Raw genomic sequence first — 18,954 nt, 5'->3', positions numbered from 1 at the left:
CTTTATGTCATTGGTATTTAGAAATCTGTCAATCTCTACTTTAAACATACTCAATGACTGAGCTTCCACAGCCCTCTGGGGTAGAGAATTCCAAAGATTCACAACCCTCTGAGTAAATAAATTTCTCCTCATCTCTGTCCTAAGTGGCTTCCCCCTTATTTTGAAATTGTGTCCCCTGGTTCTAGACTCCCCAACCAGGGGAAACATCTTATCTGCATCTACCCTGTCTATCCCTTTCAGTATTTTGTAGGTTTCAATGAGATCACCTCTCATTCTACAAAACGCTAGAGAATACAGGCCCAGTTTCCCCAGTCTCTCTTCATAGGACAGTCCTGCCATCCTGGGAACAAGTATGGTGAACCTTCATTGCACCGACCCTATGGCAATAATATCCTTCCTAAGGTAAGGGGACCAAACTGAACACAGTACTCCAGGTGCGGTCTAACCAAGGTTCTATACAATTGAAGCTAGACTTCACTACTCCTGTACTCAAATCCTCTTGCGATAAAGGCTAACATACCATTAGCCTTCCCAATTGCTTGCTGCACCTGCATGTTAGCTTTCAGTGACTTATTGACAAGGACACCCAGGTCCCTTTGTACAGCTACATTTTCTAATCTCTTACCATTTAAGAAATTCTCTGCACATCTGTTCCTCTTACCAAAATGGATAACCTCACATTTTCCACATTATATTTCATCTGCCCCGTTCTTGCCCACTCACTGTGTCCAAATCCCCTTGAAGCCGCTTTACATCTTCCTCACAACACACATTCCCACCTAATTGTGTGTCATCTGCGAACTTGGAAGTATTACATTTGGTCCCCACATCTAAATCATTGATATATATTGTGAACAGCTGGGGCCCAAGTACTGATTCTTGCAGTACCCCACTAGTGACAGCCTGTGAAAGCAAGAAAAATCTGTTCATTCCTACTCTCTGTTTTCTGCCTGTTAACCAATCCATAATCCATGCCAATATATTACCTCCTATCCCATGTGCTTTAATTTTGCTAACCAACCTCCTGTGGGGGAATTTATCAAAAGCCTTCTGAAAATCCAACGTCCACTGATTCCCCTTTATTACTTCTGTTAGTAACATCCTCAAAAAAACTCCAACAAGTTCGTCAAACGTGATTTCCCATCCATAAATCCATGTTGACTATGCCCAATCAGATCATTATTATCCAAGTGTCCATTTATCACATCCTTTAGAATAGATTCTAACATTTTTCCAATGACTGATGTAAGGCTAAGAGGTTTGTAATTCCCTGTTTTCTCTCTCCCTCCCTTCATAAATAGTAGGGTGACATTTGCTACCTTCCAATCTGCAGAAACCGTTCCAGAATCTGTAGAATTTTGGAAGATGATCACCAATGCATTCATTATCTCCATAGCTACTTCTTTCAACACTCTGGGATGTATAATATCAGGTCCTGGGGACTTATCAACCTACAGCCCATTAATTTCTCCAATACAATCTTCTTACTAATACTAATTCCCTACAAATTCTCATTCTGCCTGGTCCCTTGGATCTCTAATTCTGTAGATTTCTTGTATCTTCCTCAGTGAAGATAGACACAAAGTAATCATTTAGCTTTTCTGCCATTTCACTATTCCCCATTATAAATTCTCCTGACTCTGCCTGTAATGGACCCACATTTGTCTTAGCCAAATGTTTTCTTTTTACGTACCTATAGAAGCTTTTACAGTCTGTTTTTATGTTTTCTGCTAATTTACATTCATATTCTATTCTCCCTTTCTTTATCAGTTTCTTGGTCCTCCTCTTCTGTACTCTAAAATCCTCCCAATCCTCAGGTTTACTACTATTTCTGGCAACTTTATAGGCCTTTTCTTTTAATCTTATACAGTCCTTGACCTGCTTTGTTATCCACAGTTGACTGCCTTTACTTTTGGAGTTTTTGTGCTTAGAAGGAATGTATAGTTGATGTAAACTATGTAATAATTCTTTGAAGACTATCCATTGTCTGTGCATTGTCATACCTTTTAATGTATTTTCCCAAACCACCTCAGCCAATTTGCCCCTCATACCTTCATAATTTCCTTTGTTCAAATTTAACACCCTGGCTTCAGATTGAACTACCTCACTTTCAAATAACTAAAGGTATTTTACAACAAGATTATTAATTAACCCTTTCTCATTACATAATACTAGATCTAAAATAGCCTGTTCTCTAGTCTGTTCCTCAAAATACTGCCCTAGAAAACCATCCCTAACACAGAAACTCATCCTCCACTGCATTAGTGCTCATTAGGTTTACCCAGTCTATGTGCAGATTGAAGTCACCCATAATTACTGTATTATCCATGCTACATGCTTCTCTAATCTCCTGATTAATACCATGCCCCACACTACCACTACTGTTTGGTGGCCTATAAACAACTACCAATGTTTGCTGCCCCTTGCTGTTTCTTAGCTCCACCCAAACAGATTCCACATTTTGTTCTTCCGATCTGAGATCCTCCCTTACTAAATTAAAAGCAAAATACTGCGGATGCTGGAAATCTGAAATAAAAACAAGAAATGCTGGAAACACTCAGCAGGTCTGGCAGCATCTGTGGAGAGAGAAGCAGAGTTAACGTTTCAGGTCAGTGACCCTTCTCCCTTACTAATGTACGGATCCTATCCGTTATTATCAGTGCAGCACCACCTCCTTTTCCTTTTTGCCTGTCCTTCTTAAGTGTCAAATATCCTTGAATATTCAGTTCCCAGTCTTGGTCACCCTGTAGCCGTGTTTCCGTTATGGCAATTAGATCATACCTATTTACCTCTATTTGTGCCTTTAAATCATCTACCTTGTTGCGAATGCTGCATGCATTCAGGTAGAGTACCCTTAACCTTGACATTATTCTGCATTCTAAACCTAGTTGGTGCATGCTTTTGTTTCGCCTGCCTTCTAATGTCGCTTGCTACTTTTCTACCTCTTGTTATCAGCTTTACTTGCTTCCAATTTGAGCTACCCCTTAGGTTCCCATCCCCCGACAAGCTAGTTTAAACCCTACCCAACAGCACTAGCAAATCTCCCTGCGAGGATATTAGTTCCACTCCTGTTAAGGTGTAGCCCGTCCATCTTGTACAGGTTCCACCTGCCCCAGACCCTATCCCAATGCCTCAGAAATCTGATGCCCTCCTTCGTACACCAATTCTCCAGCCACGTCTTCAATCGATCAGTCCTACTTATTCTATGCTCATGAGCACGTGGCACTGGGAGCGATCCTGAGATTACTACTCTTGAGGTCCTGCTTTTTAATTTCCTTCCTAACTCCCTAAAATCTGCTTTCAGGACCTCATCCCTCTTCCTACCTATGTCATTGGTACCAATGTGGACCATGACCTCTGGCTGTTCACCCTCCCCCAGAAGGATGTCCTGCAGCCGCTCCGTGACATCCTTGACCCTGGCACCAGGGAGGCAATGTACCATCCTCGAGTCACGTTTACTGCCGCAGAAACGCCTGTCTGATCCCCTGACTATCTAATCCCCTATCACTATCTAATCGCCTATCACTATTGCTCTTCCACTCTTCTTCCTCCCCTCCTGTGCAACTGAGCCACCCCTGGTGCCATGGACTTTGCTGTGGCTGCATTCCCTTAAGGAACCATCGCCCTCACCAGTATCCAAAATGGAAAACCAATTAGCAAGCAAGATAGACTCAGGGGCCTCCTGCACTGCCTACCTGGTTCTCCTAGACTGCCTGGCAGTCACCCATTCCCTCTCTGCCTGCATGCTCCCAACCTGCAGTGTGACCACCTCCCTAAACATGCTGTCCACGTAATCCTCTGCCTCGCGGATGACCACAGTCTCTCCAGCCACCACTCAAGTTCCGAAACCTGGAGCTCAAGCTTCTGCAGCTGGTGACACTTCCTGCAGATGTGTTCGTCTAGGACACATGGTGCGCCCCACATACCGCAGGATGTACAGTCCACTTGGCCAAGCTGCCCTGCCATACCATAACTTTAAAAACTATTTATTAAAATTGGAAGTAAAATAACTTACCAGTTACTCACCAGTCAGCTTCTTCCCCTGTACCGAAGAGAGAGGCAGCTGCTAAAGGCTGGAAAAAGGTAGAAAAAGAAAGAGAGAGAAAGGAGCACCTCCCTCACTGAACTCCCTCATGCACCAAACTCCCACTTTACACTCTATGCACTCAAAGTAGCTCTCAGTGCAGACACATTTATTTTCTCTCTTAATTTATAGTTTGCCTCCTTACTGAACTCCCGCACTTACCAAATTCCCTACGTCACACTCTCTGCCCTCCTCGCAGCCCTCAGTGTCAAATTCAGTCTCCTGAATTTATGCTCCCTGTAAACAATGCTGTGTCAGCTCTGGTCGAGCTCAGAAACCAGTTTAAGCTAGCTACCTAATTAACCAGCTACAGCTACTCTGAGAGCTTGTATATCCTTGTTTAAAGCTGTAAGAAACCTAACTTACCTCTTAACATAAACAGTAATTTCAATTAATTGCTAAATGTAAACAAAACAAAAACTAGACTTCAGAGAGATTAACCCTTAAAATCCAATCGCTTACCAAACTCCCTTCTTCACACTCTGTGCCCTCCAGTAGCACTCAGTGACAAGTCTCAAATCTAACAGCTTGTGCATATTGTGTTGAGGACATCGACTCCCTTGAATTGAGTACGTATATCATCCTGTCTCCTGGCGCATGGTCGGTAATGGTGGTAAGTTGGCGCAGGATCGGCAACGGTGGAAAGTTGGTGCGGGATCAGTAATGGTGAGAGGTTGGTGTGGGATTAGTAAGGGTGGGAAGTTCCTGGATCCAGAAAGCAAAAGCTTGAAGGTTTGAATAAAAGAACTGAGAGTGCAGACATATAGCTGTTGTCTGCATTTCCCAATTTTGATCATGGTGAAATCTAACTAATTAATAATGCAACAATCCATAGATGTTACTGTTTGTATATTCTAAGGTTGTTTTGGAATATTTTGTGCATGTGGGATCTGTAACTCACAACCTTCCTTTTTTCTCTTCAGACGTATGCCTCTACCAAACCCTGACAATTCAGCATGTAAGTAGCTACCCCATGTAATAGTCAGAAATTATATTAAAATCGAAACAATTGAAGACATTTAACCGGTTCTCTATAAGCTATTTTTAGGCATTATGTTTGTACCATATTATTAGGGCAATGTGACTAATGTTACAGCTGTGGCCAGGATATGGGTGATCATTGGTTTTACACAGGAAGTGTCTGTTATCAGTGCAGCTGTAGATTTGAGTGGGGACCCAAGATCTGCTGGTAATCTGAGTGTTCCATCTACAGGGATAAGAGACTGAGAAAACCTGGTAGAATGATTTGGCCCCATAAGGTCCATTGCAAGACTTGTCTCGTGCTGTCTGTTCTGCATTATGTTAACAACTTTTTCAACAGAATTCTTTACGATTCTAGTTTTGATGTCACTGTTCCCAGCTGTGTTGTTACCCTCACATGGAAGCATAGCCTTATGTCGTTTCAGTACTACTTAAAGGATTGTAGAGGAAAATAATTAGTTAAGAGACTACGGAAATAAAATCAGAAAATGCGGGAAATAGGCGATTAGGTAGCATCTGCGGAGAGAGAAGTAGAGTTAATGTTTCAGTTCATCCAATTGAAACATCAACTCTTTTTCTGTCTCCACAGATACTGCCTTACCTGCTGAGTGATTTCCAGTGTTTTCTGTTTTTATTTCAGATTTCCAGCATCTGCAGTATTTCACTTTTGTTAGCGAGACTACAGATTTTGGCTTTAGTTGATGCTTTGTGGATTTTAGACAGGAAATAATTCAATATCCTTTTTGCTTATTTTCTTAATACAGGTGAGCCACAATATGCAACAGTTGGAGAAAATGATTACAGATTTATTCGGCACCATTAACAGTGTAAGGAATCCATATTTTCCAGTTTTTTTCCTTTTTGCTTCTCTCTTTCCTGTGGTAGTAACCATTGTTTCTGGTCTCCCAAATGGTTATTCTTAATGTCTGGGTCTAAATAATGAGCATCGACAGCCTGTTAAATAAGGTGGGCATCAGCAGAGCCCAATCTCTCTCTCTCCCATACTTTCCAGCAGGAGTCACTGGATAGGGATCAAGCATGGGCCTGGAACAGAATCTGTGGAACCCCACTAGCAATGTTGTCCAATGCTTGAGCTACTAACCACTTGTAGCTAATTGGGAAGCCATGATATAGCTAGTTGTATTTTCAATCAGTAAACAAATAATCAGAGTCTCCTGTCAATGCAGAGCATGCGCAGAGCGATCGCCAACAACATCAGTGCTTCCGTACATTTGCCAGCTTACCAGTATGAATCCACGTGTGCGTGTTTTTTTTTATTCTTTCATCGGATGTGGGCGCCACAGGCCAGGCCAGCATTTATTGCCCATCCCTAATTGCCCTTGAACTGAGTGGCTTGCTAGGCCATTTCGAGGGCATGTAAGAGTCAACCACATTGCTGTGGATCTGGAGTCACATGTAGGCCAGACCAGGTAAGGATGTCCCTAAAGGACATTAGTAAACCAGTTGGGTTTTTACAACAATTGACAATGGTTTCATGGCCATCATTAGACTAGCTTTAAATTCCAGATTTATTAATTGAATTCAAATTCCACCTTTTGCTGTGTGGGATTCGAACCCATGTCCCCAGAGCAATACCTGGGTCTCTGGGTCACTAGTCCAGTGACAATAAAAGTACGCCAAGTGTGGCGACGTTACTGCGTAATGACATCAGACATTATGATGTCTGAACATTGCCTCACTCCTCAATGGCTGTGATCGCTGCCTCCCCCCACCCCAACAGTACCCCGTTCCCTCCCGCAATCAGTGCCTCACTCACTGCTTCGCTTCTCCGCTCCCTCCCGCAATCGCTGCCCCATCCCACCACTTCTAACTGCTCGCTGCTCCATCCCACCACTCCCGACTGCTTGCAGCTCCATCCCGTCACTCTTGACTGCTCGCCGCTCCATCCCGCTGCTCCTGACTGCTTGCCGCTCCATCCTGCCACTCCCAACTGCTCGCCGCTCAGACCCTGCCAGCCCCCACAAACATCCAGTGAGTGGGCAGCGGGAGGGAATGGCGGGATGGAGCGATGAGAAGTCCGGAGCAGCGGGGTGGAGCAGCAAGAAGTCAGGAGTGGTAGGATCGAGTGGCGATCATGGGAGTGAGTGGGAAACTGAATGCAGTGATTGAGGCAACGATCACGGGAGGGAGCAGGGTTCTGTTGGGGGGAGTGGTAGAAGCAGTGATCGTGGCCATTGAGCAGTGTGGCTGTTTGGGTTCAGTTTATTTTTTGTGTCAAATTGAGCAGCACCATCCTTATTACTGGCAGCTGCCTGAGACGTCGCAGACAGTGACATTTCAGTCGTTAGGGCTGCATTTGGCATGTACGAGTACTGCGCCACCTAGTGGTTGTGTTATCAGCAAACGTAGCCATAAATAACTTAGAGGCACCGGCCTGAGGGGGAGGCCGTAAAATTGAGTGGGAGGCGAGGGTTGCCTTTCCCAATGCCTTTCTGCCTCTCCTGCAATTTTATGTGGGGTGGCAGCAGCGAGAAACAGCCTGCTCACCCCAGGCCAATCAAGGCCCTTAAGTGGTCCATTAACTGCCACTTAAGGGCCTCTTCCTGCTGCCGCTGGTATTTTACCAGCTTCGGCTGGGCAGAAAAGGCTCCCAGAAGACTGTCAGGTAAAACTTGGCAGCCCTCTTGCAGGCTGGGGGGTGGGCCCTCCTGATCGAGCACCCTGTTCCCCATGGAGGGCCCCCTCCATGGCTAACCGTCCCCACTGCACAATACTCCCCTCCCCCCCCCCCCCATCCAATCACCAGCAGCTGCATTAGACGGGACTTCCTGCCTCAAGGAGGTGGACGTCCCACCCAAGGCCAATTAAGGGCCTGGGGAGTGAAAAATCCCAGCCTGGCTCCCTAGGCCTAGCAGAGGCGGGCTTGCCCCTGACTTTTTGGCCAGTGGATGGGGCCTCCCCCACCCCCAATGTAAAATTCTGGCCACTATTGTGTATTGGGTATGTGATCTCAGAAATCACCTTCACCTTACAAAAGCAAAATACTGTGGATGTTGTAAATCTGAAACATAAACAGAAAATGCTGGAAATATTCAGCAGGTCAGGTAGCATCTGTGGAGAAAGAAACCTAGTTCACGTTTCAGGTTCTGCTTCTCTCTCCACAGATGCTGCCTGATTGCTGATTTCCAGCATTTTCTGTTTATTGTTGTGCGTTGTTGGTAAAATGGTAAAACAAAAAGCAGAGTGTGCAAGTGATTGTTGTGCGTTCTTTCCTTCCTTGGTTACTGCTTATTGGTTATCCGCTAAAATGGTGTGTAACACGGGCGAAAATGTCAGACTCCTGCACCATGGCAACATCAGCATCACTGATCACTGTGTGAAGAGCTGTCATTCGACACAGTTTGGCCAATTGGAATAACCTCTCTGACGTCCAAATATTGCTCGCAACTACTGGACTAAAAACCTGCAAGCTGCACTAAGATGTTTTATATCTGATAAATTCATGTCAGAATTCCAAACTTTACTAGAAAAAGAAAGACTACAAAGATTTGCGCTGAAAGTAGATGTGTTTTAAGTAACTGCACACGTGAAGTAAATTTATCTGGAATGTGTGCAAGGTATTTATAATTAGTACATGTGGTTATAGTGGTGTTGCCACAACCAGATTTGTGGCTAGTCTGCAATTACTGTTGGACAGTACTGCAAGAGTGATTGTCCCTAGATTGAGCTTTTTCATTTTTACTTCTCATTTTCCAATATCAAGGCAGTTTCTATTCAGCTAGTTCATTAAATATTAATTTGATTTAAAAGCCTCACAAGGAACTTTATTAAGTGCTTTTTGAAAATCCAAGTAAATTATATCTACTGGATAGCCACTTTAAAAGAATTGAAATTGGATGTGTGAGACATTATGTAATGCTTCTAAATGCATACTGAGGACTTTTTCTTTTCTCTTCTCCCCTGCTGAAAGCACTAGAAGCCACCCAAAGAGGTACATTTGTAGCTTTTGACCTTAACTTATTCATCAATTCTTTAGGCTATTTTTTAATGGCTCAAATCTATTGAATCTGACTGAATTTAGAGCACACCTCCATCAACACCTAAAAACAGATTATCTACTTATTATCTCATTGTCGTTTGTAGGACTTTGCTGTGTGCAAATTGACTGCCACATTTCCTACATTACAACAGACTGCACTTCACAATTACTTCATTTGCTGTAAAGCACTTAGGGGCGTCCTGAAGTTATAAAAAGTGTGATATAAATGCAAGTCTTACTTTCTTTCCTACTGTCACTAATACTGGCTTTTTAAAGTCGCATGCTGCACTCCATCACCTGTACAATTTCAAGCCCAGATGTCACCTCTTCTTTTGCTTTACTGACTTTCTCCTCCAAACTTTGGATATCAGTTGTCTCTCTGAGCTTCTTTAGTACCTCGCCAGATACCCTGAAATCCAGTACTAAATATTTGCTTTGTAGCTCTTTGAGGATGTGCTTGTTGGGGCCTTGAGTAGCTGCCTTGTGCTGCAAGTTGTTCATATGCTTTGTTACACTGGACTGGATGAAACGGGAAGATTTTCCCTCTCACTTTTGAGAACGACTGTCCTGATAAGTATTTAAAAGAAAGGAATGTTTGTTTTATGTGTGATCAAAATTAAAGCAGTGAAGAGTCAAATTTCAATCAGCTTCCCTATAGTCCTACCTTTCGTAAAGCCTTAAATGAATATGACACAAATAATATGAACCTTGTTTTTGGAAGATGACGATAATTGATCTGAGTGGCTCATTGGGACTATGTTTACTTTTTCCTTAAAAAAATATAGTTTTCTATACTGAAGTGGGTCACACAATTTTAGCAATGTGTATACATTTTACTGTGTTGGCATGCCAGTGTGTTTCTTTCTGAATGAAGCTGAAATTCTCAGAAGTAATAAGGGCACATATTTCTCATTTCCCTCACCTTGTACACCTTGAGGCAGTTTCAAGTATTCCAGTTTTATTGATCTATTACTAATGTCACGACCCGGTGAGAAAGGGGTCTAGGGTTCCCTTTCAGCCTTCAACTGGTCTTACCGTAACACGTTTTAATTTCTAACGCACCGTGTTTTTAGCTCCCCCTTGGTGAATCCTTGTTCACCGCTTGCCAATTATAAGGCAAAGAAACCAGCACAAACAGGTTTTCTTAGGTTTAAAGAAGGAAAGTTTAAATTTATTAAACTTGAACATAAACTCTAATTTGGTTGACACCTACGGATATACGACGCACCCACGCTAGCATGCATACCCGATACACACATACAAATAGAGACAGAAAAGAGCAGAAGAAAAATAAAGTGGAAATGTTTGAGGCAATATCTGAAGAGTTTTTGTTGCGGTTCTTCGAGCTCACTGTAGAGTCCATGATTGTAGGTAGATCTTGCTTTTTGTTGGAGCCCAGTATTCTTCTTAAACCTTGTTCGCTGTAGGAGACTTTTCTCTCTTGGGGTTCATGTGTCTTCAGTGGATTCAGAGGCTTGTGAGAAAGAGATGGGAGCAGACAGGAGAGAGATCTCAGTCCAGGAGCAAACAGTCTTTCTGAGTTCAAACTCTCTGTGGCCAGTTCAAAAAGCCCTGGAGCAGCCAGGTAGTCATGTGACCAGTTGGTCTAACCAGTCCTGGATTGTATCAATTTAGCAGTCTCTGGAATGCTCCGCTTATACACAATCCCTGGTGATCAAGGTCCATTGTGGGTTGAATGTGTCAGGGAATGGTTCTTTATCCTTCCAAGCACTGTCTGTTAAGATGTAAATGTCTTTTCCAGCCACGGCTGATCTGTTTAACAAGTCATTTTCTCGCTCCAGCAACAGTTTAAAATCAATGTTCTTGACAAAATTAATGTGCCTCATTCTTGGAAAGTGGGGGCCTATCATGACACTAAGCTTCCTGGGAATGGTGTTACATACAAACATAAGAATTAGGAGCAGGAGCAGGAGTAGGCCACTTGGCCCCTCGAGCCTGCTCTGCCATTCAACAAGATCATGGCTGATCCGATTGTAACCTCAACTCCACATTCCTGCCTACCCCCAATAACCTTTCATTCCCTTGCTTATCAAAAATCTATCTACCTCTACCTTAAAAATATTCAAAGACTCTGTTTACACTGCCTTTTGAGGAAGAGAGTTCCAAAGACTCACAACACTCAGAGAAAAAAAATTCTGCTCACTCTGTCTTAAATGGGCAACTCCTTATTTTTAAACAGTGACCCCCTAGTTCTAGATTCTCCCACAAGAGGAAACATCCTTTCCCCTCAGGATCTTGTTTGTTTCAATCAAGTCGCTTCTTACTCTTCTAAACTCCAGCGGATACAAGCCTAGCCTTTCCATTCTTTCCTCATAAGACAGCCCGCCCATTCCCAATATTAGTCTAGTAAACCTTCTCTGAATTGTATCCAACGCATTTACATCCTTCCTTAAATATAGAGACCAATACTGTACACAGTACTCCAGATGTGATCTCACCAATGCCCTGTATAATGCTCTGTATAACTAAAGAATAACCTTCCTACTTTTGTATTCAATTCCCCTTGCAATAAATGATAACATTCTATTAACTTTCCTAATTACATGCTGTACCTGCATACTAACCTTTTGCGATTATTGCACCAGAACACCCAGATCCCTCTGCATCTCAGAGCTCTGCAATCTCTCACCATTTAGATAATATGCTTCTTTTTTATTCTTCCTGCCAAAATAGACAATTTCACATTTTCCCACATTATACTCCAGATCTTTGCCCATTCACTTAACCTATTTATATCTCTTTGCAGCCTCCTTATGTCCTCTTCACAACTTACTTTCCTACTATCTTTGTGTCATCAGTAAATTTAGCAACCATACCTTTGGTCCCTTCATTCAAGTCACTTATATTAACTGTAAAAAGTTGAGGCCCCAGCACACATCCCTGCAGCACACCACGTGTTACATCTTGCCAACCAGAAAATGACCCATTTATGCCTACTCTCTGTTTCCTGTTAGCTAACCAATCTTCTATCCATGTCAAAATGTTACCCTCTACACCATGAGCTTTTATTTTCCACAATAACTTCCTATTTGGCACCTTATCAAATGTCTTCTGGAAATCTAAGTACAGTATATCCATCAGTTCCCCTTTATCCACAGCACATGTTACTACTTCAAAGAACTCCAATAAATTGATTAAACATAATTTCCCTTTCACAAAACCATGTTGACTCTGCCTGATTTACCTTGAATTTTTCTAAGTGACCTGCTAGAACTTTTTTAATAATAGCTTCTAACATTTTCCTGATGACAGATGTTAAGCTAACTAGCCTGTAGTTTCCTGCTTTCTGTCTCCCTCCCTTTTTGAATAAAGGAGTTACATTGGCTGTTTTACAATCTAATTGAACCTACCCCGAATCTAGGGAATTTTGGAATATTAAAATCAACACATCAAGTATTTCACTAGCCACTTCTTTTAAGACCCTAGGATGAAGTCCATCAGGACCTGGGGACTTGTCAGCCCACAGCTCAGTACTACTTCCCTGGTGATTGTAATTTTCTTGAGTTCCTCCCTCCCTTCCATTTCCTGATTTACAGCTATTTCTGGCATGTTACTTGTATCCTCAATAGTGAAGACGGATGCAAAATACCTGTTCAATTCATCTGCCATCTCCTTATTTTCCATTATTAATTCCCCGACTCACTTTCTATAGGACCAATGCTCACTTTGTTAACTCTTTTCTGTTTTAAATATCTAAAGAAACTCTTACTATCTGCTTTTATATTTATAGCCAGTTTTCTCTCGCACTCTAACTTTTGCCTCCTTATTAATCTTTTAGTCACACTTTGCTGTTTTTTTATATTCTGTCCAACCTGCCACCCATAGAGTCATAGAGACATACAGCACTGAAACAGGCCCTTCAGCCTACCGAGTCTGTACCAACCAACAACCACCCATTTATATACTCATCCTACATTAATCCCATATTCCCTACCACATCCCCACCATTCTCCTACCACCTACCTACACTAGGGGCAATTTATAATGGCCAATTTACCTATTAACCTGCAAGTCTTTGGCTGTGGATGGAAACCGGAGCACCCGGCGGAAACCCACGCGGTCACAGGGAGAACTTGCAAACTCCACAGAGGCAGTACCCAGAACCGAAACCGGGTCACTGGAGCTGTGAGGCTGTGATGCTGACCACTGCGCCATTGTGCCGCCCATCTTTGCACAATTATATGCTTTTTCTTTAAGTCTGATCCTATCTTTAACTTTTTTAGTTAACCATGGATGGTGGGTCCTCCCCGTGGAATTTTTATTTCTCATTGGAATGTTTCTATTCTGTGTATTCTGAAATATCCCCTTAAATGTCTGCCACTGCATCTCTATTGATCGATCCCTTACTTACTTTGCTAGCTTTGCTTTCATGCCCTCATAATTGCCCTTATTTTAGTTTAAAATATTAGTCTTAGACCAACTCTTCTCTCCCTCAAACTGAATGTAAAATTCAATCATATTATGATCATTGCTGCATAAGGGCGCTTTCACTATGAGGTCAGGAATTAATCCTATCTCGTTGCACAATACCAGGTCCAGTATATCCTGCTCTCTGGTTGGCTGTAGAACATGCTTTTCTAAGAAACTATACTGAAAATATTCTATGAACTCCTCAACTAGGCTACCTTTGCCCATCTGATTTTTCCAGTCTATATGTAGATTAAAATCCCCCATGATTATCGCTGTACCTTTCTGACAAGCTCCCATTATTTCTTCCTTTATACCCCATCCGACCATGCAGTTACTGTTGGGGGGCCTATACACCACTCCCACAAATGACTTCTTGCCTTTATCATTTCTATCTCGACCCAAGCTGCTTCCACATCCTGGTGGCCTGAATTTAGGTCATCTTTCTCTATTGTGCTCCATCTTTTCCTAGCTTCCTGACCTTCCTAAATGTCATGTACTGTTCAATATTCAGGACCCAATCTATGTCATCCTGCAGCCATGTCTCTGTAATGGCTATCAGTTCATATTTATTTCTATTTGCACTATCAGTTCATCAGTTTTGCTTCGAATGCTATGTGCATTCAGATACAGAGCATTTAGTTTTGTCCTTTTATTATTTTTGTAACCTCTAGCCTTGTCTGCTGATTTACTCTTAGATTTATACTCGCTGTCCCTTCCTGTCACGGTCTGTTTATCTTTTCCCATATTAATTACTTTTCTCTCTTGCCTTGTCTCTACTCTTTGATTTACCACATTCTTCCCAAATTTGATCCTTGCCGCCACTATTTAGTTTAAAACCCTCTCTACTTCTCTAGTTATGCGGTTCGCTGAAACACAGGTCCCAGCGCGGTTCAGGTGTAGACTGTCACAACGGTACAGCCCCCATTTCCCTAGTACTGATGCCAGTGCCCCACAAGCCGGAACCCACTTCTACAACACCAGTCTTTGAGCCACGCATTAATTTCTCTAATCTTATTTGCCCTACTCCGATTTGTACGTGGCTCAGGTAATAATCTAGAGATTATTACCTTTTGAGGTTCTGCTTCTTAATTTGGTGCCCAGTTCCTCATATTAACTATGCAGAACCTCTTTCCTTGTCCTGCCTATGTCATTGGTACCTACATGGACCACGACGACCCCAGATCCTCCCTGTCCCACTGTAAGTTCCTCTCCAGCCCTGAGCAGATGTCTGAACCCTGGTACTGGGCAGGCAGCACAGCCATAGAAAGAACATAGAACAGTACAGCACAGTACAGGCCCTTCAGCCCATGATGTTGTGCTGAACCTTTAACCTACTCTAAGATCAAACTAACTACCTACCCTTCATTCTACTATCATCCATGTACCTACCCAAGAGACACTTAAATGCCCCTAATGTATCTGCTTCTACTACCACCGCTGGCAGCGCATTCCACGCACCCACCACTCTCTGTGTAAAGAACCTACCTTTGACATCTCCCCGAAACCTTCCTCCAATCATCTTAAAATTATGCCCCCTGGTGATAGCCCTTTCCACCCTTGGAAAAAGTCTCTGACTATCCACTCTATCTATGCCTCTCATCATCTTGTACCCCTCTATCAAGTCACCTCTCATCCTTCATCGCTCCAATGAGAAAAGCCCTAGCTCCCTCAATCTTTCTTCGTAGGACATGCCCTCCAGTCCAGGCAGCATCCTGGTAAATCTCCTCTGCACCCTCTCTAAAGCTTCCACATCCTTCCTATAATGAGGCGACCAGAACTGAACACAATATTCCAAGTGTGGTCGAACCAGGGCCTTATAGAGCTGCAGCATAACATCGCGGCTCTTAAACTCAATCCCCCTGTTAATGAAAGCCAACACACCATACGCCTTCGTAACAACCCAATCAACTTGGGTGGCAACTTTGAGCGATCTATGGACGTGGACCCCAAGATCCTTCTGTTCCTCCACACTACCAAGAATCCTGTCTTTAAGCCTGTATTCCGCATTCAAATTCGACCTTCCAAAATGAATCACTTCACACTTTTCCAGGTTGAACTCCATCTGCCACTTCTCAGCTCAGCTCTGCATCCTGTCAATGTCCCGTTGCAACCTACAACAGCCTTCCACACTATCCACAACTCCAGCAACCTTCGTGTCATCGGCAAACTTGCTAACCCAGCCTTCCACTTCCTCATCCAAGTCATTTATAAAAATCACAAAGAGCAGAGGCCCCAGAACAGATCTTTGTGGAACACCACTGGTCACCAAGCTCCATGCTGAATACTTTCCATCTACTACCACCCTCTGTCTTCTATGGGCCAGCCAATTTTGTATCCAGACAGCCACCTTTCCCTGAATCCCATGCCTCCTTACTTTCTAAATGAGCCTACCATGGGGAACCTTATCAAACGCCTTGCTAAAATCCATATACACCACATCCACTGCTCTTCCTTCATCAATGTGTTTTGTCACATCTTCAAAGAATTCAATAAGGCTTGTGAGGCATGACCTGCCCCTCACAAAGCCATGCTGACTGTCTCTAATCAAGCCATGCTTTTCCAAATAATCATAAATCCTGTCTCAGAATCCTCTCCAATAATTTGCCCACTACCGACGTAAGACTGACTGGTCTATAATTCCCAGGGTTATCCCTATTCCCTTTCTTGAACAAGGGAACAACATTTGCCACCCTCCAATCATCCGGTACTACTCCAGTGGACAGTGAAGACGCAAAGATCATCGCCAAAGGCGCAGCAATCTCTTCCCTCGCTTCCCATAATATCCTTGGGTATATCCCGTCTGGCCCCGGGGACTTATCTGTCCTCATATCATTCAAAATTTCCAGCACATCCTCCCTCTTAACATCAACCTGTTCGAGCATATCAGCCTGTTCCACGCTGTCCTCACAAACGACCAGGTCCCTCTCACTAGTGAATACTGAAGCAAAGTATTCATTTAGGACCTCCCCTACCTCCTCCGACTCCAGGCACAAGTTCCCTCCACTATCCCTGATCGGCCCTACCCTCACTCTGGCCATCCTCTTGTTCCTCACATAAGTGTAGAACGCCTTGGGATTTTCCTTAATCCTACCCACCAAGACTTTTTCATGTCCCCTTCTAGCTCTCTTAAGTCCATTCTTCAGTTCCTTCCTGGCTGTCTTGTAACTCTCTGGAGCCCTGTCTGATCCTTGCTTCCTCAACCTTAAGTAAGCTTCCTTCTTCCTCTTGACTAGCTGTTCCACATCTCTTGTCATCCAAGGTTCCTTCACCCTACCATCCCTTCCCTGCCTCATCGGGACAAACCTATCCAGCAGTCACAGCAAGTGCTCCCTAAACTACCTCCACATTTCTGTCGTGCATTTCCCTGAGAACATCTGTTCCCAATTTATGCTCCCCAGTTCCTGCCTAATAGCATTGTAATTCCCCCTCCCCCAATTAAATATTTTCCCATCCCGTCTGCTCCTGTCCCTCTCCATGACTATAGTAAAGGTCAGGGAGTTGTGATCACTATCACCGAAATGCTCTCCCACCGAGAGATCTGCCACCTGGCCTGGTTCGTTGCCAAGCACCAAGTCCAACATAGTCTCCCCTCTAGTCGGCCTATCTACATATTGAGTCAGGAAACCTTCCTGGACACACCTGACAAAAACTGTTCCATCCAAACTATTTGCACTAAGGAGGTTCCAATCAATATTAGGGAAGTTGAAGTCACCCATGACAACAACCCTGTTACTTCTGCACCTTTCCAAAATCTGCCTCCCAATCTGTTCTTCCATGTCTCTGTTGCTATTGGGGGGTCTATAGAAAACTCCCAACAAAGTGACTGCTCCTTTCCTGTTTCTGACTTCCACCCATAATGACTCAGTAGACAAACCCTCCTCGACGACCTCCCTTTCTGCAGCTGTGATACTATCCCTGATTAACAATGCCACTCCCCCACCTCTTTTACCTCCCTCCCTATTCCTTTTGAAACATCTAAACCCCGGAACATCCAACATCCATTCCTGCCCCTGTGATATCCACGTCTCCGTAATGGCCACAACATCGTAGCTCCAAGTACTGATCCATGCTCTAAGTTCATCACCCTTATTCCTGACACTTCTTGCGTTAAAATAGACACACTTCAACCCATCATACTGGTTGCAACTTTGCCCTGTCAACTGTCTAACCTTCCTCACAGACTCTCTGCACTCGGTATCTGCCTGTTCAACAGCTACCCCATCCACTGATCCGTGGCTCCGGTTCCCATCCCCCTGCCAAACTAGTTTAAACCCTCCCGAAGAGCTCTAGCAAACCTCCCGCCCAGGATATTGGTGCCCCTCCAGTTCAGATGCAACCCGTCCTTCTTGTACAGGTCCCACCTTCCCCAGAAGGTATCCCAATGATCCACATATCTGAATCCCTCCCTCCTACGCCAGTTCTGTAGCCACGTGTTCAGCTGCACTCGCTCCCTGTTTCTAGCCTCACTAGCACGTGGCACCGGTAACAATCCTGAGATTACTACTCTGCTCGTCCTGCCTTTCAGCTTCCAACCTAACTCCCTATATTCACTTTTCAGGTCCTCATCCCTTTTCCTAGCCATGTCATTGGTACCGATATGTACCACGACCTCTGGTTGCTCCCCCTCCCCCTTAAGAATCCTGTGGACTCGATCCGAGACATCCCTGACCCTGGCACCCGGGAGGCAACATACCATCCGGGAATCTCGTTCGCGACCACAGAATCTCCTGTCTGTTCCTCTAACCATTGAATCTCCTATCACTATCGCTCTCCTATTCTCCCCCCTTCCCTTCTGAGCCACTGAGCCAGGCTCAGTGCCAGAGACCTGGCCACTGTGGCTTTCCTCTGGTAGGTCCCCCCCCCGCAACCGTATCCAAAACAGTATACGTATTATTGAGGGGAACGGCCACAGGGGATCCCTGCACTGTGTGCCTATTCCCTTTCCCTCCCCTGACGGTCACCCAGCTACCTTTATCCTGTAACTTGGGTGTCACTACTTCCCTATAACTGCTCGCTATCACCCCCTCAGCATCCTGAATGATCCGAAGTCCCTCTGGACTCTCGCTCTTTGCTGCAAAGAACAGTGTCAATACTCCTCACTATACTGTCCCCCAGTTCCACTATATTCCTTTTTGCTTCCCCCACTTGAATGGCTTCCTGTACCAGGGTACAGGATTTGCCTTGGTTGATTTGCCTCTTTACAAAGTTGTGTTATTACTGGCACTCTGTTAGGGAAATTCTATTAGAAATAAATCATCTCCATCCACTGTTCCAGGCATCAGATTTTATTGATGTGTTTCTCTTTGCGATCCTTGGGAGCTGGCTCGGTGATCTTGGGATGTTGCTAGTTGAGATAGCTAAGGGCTTAGCGGTCACCCAGTTTTCAGCTTATTGTGGAATGATGCCAGTGCAGTGTGTTGCTGGCAGTACTCAGTGACTGCACTCTGGGACTACCATT

At 44.0% G+C, this 18,954-nt stretch overlaps 1 protein-coding gene across 2 annotated transcripts in view; it reads left to right on the top strand.

Moving 5' to 3' along the window:
- Window positions 1–18,954, top strand: part of pstpip2 (proline-serine-threonine phosphatase interacting protein 2) — a 172,533-nt gene that overhangs the window by 147,870 nt on the left and 5,709 nt on the right. For both annotated transcript variants that reach the window (XM_068029907.1, XM_068029917.1), the window contains exons 13-14: window positions 5,008–5,042; window positions 5,830–5,892. In XM_068029907.1, the coding sequence (XP_067886008.1) occupies window positions 5,008–5,042; window positions 5,830–5,888 (94 nt within the window). In that variant the 3' untranslated portion in view covers window positions 5,889–5,892. The remainder of the gene's footprint in view (window positions 1–5,007; window positions 5,043–5,829; window positions 5,893–18,954) is intronic.

This window comes from Heterodontus francisci, chromosome 1 (assembly GCF_036365525.1).
Source record: "Heterodontus francisci isolate sHetFra1 chromosome 1, sHetFra1.hap1, whole genome shotgun sequence".
Taxonomy (NCBI): Eukaryota; Metazoa; Chordata; class Chondrichthyes; order Heterodontiformes; family Heterodontidae; genus Heterodontus; species Heterodontus francisci.
Note: the sequence above shows the minus strand (reverse complement) of the source record. Positions and strands in the feature narration are given on the sequence as shown.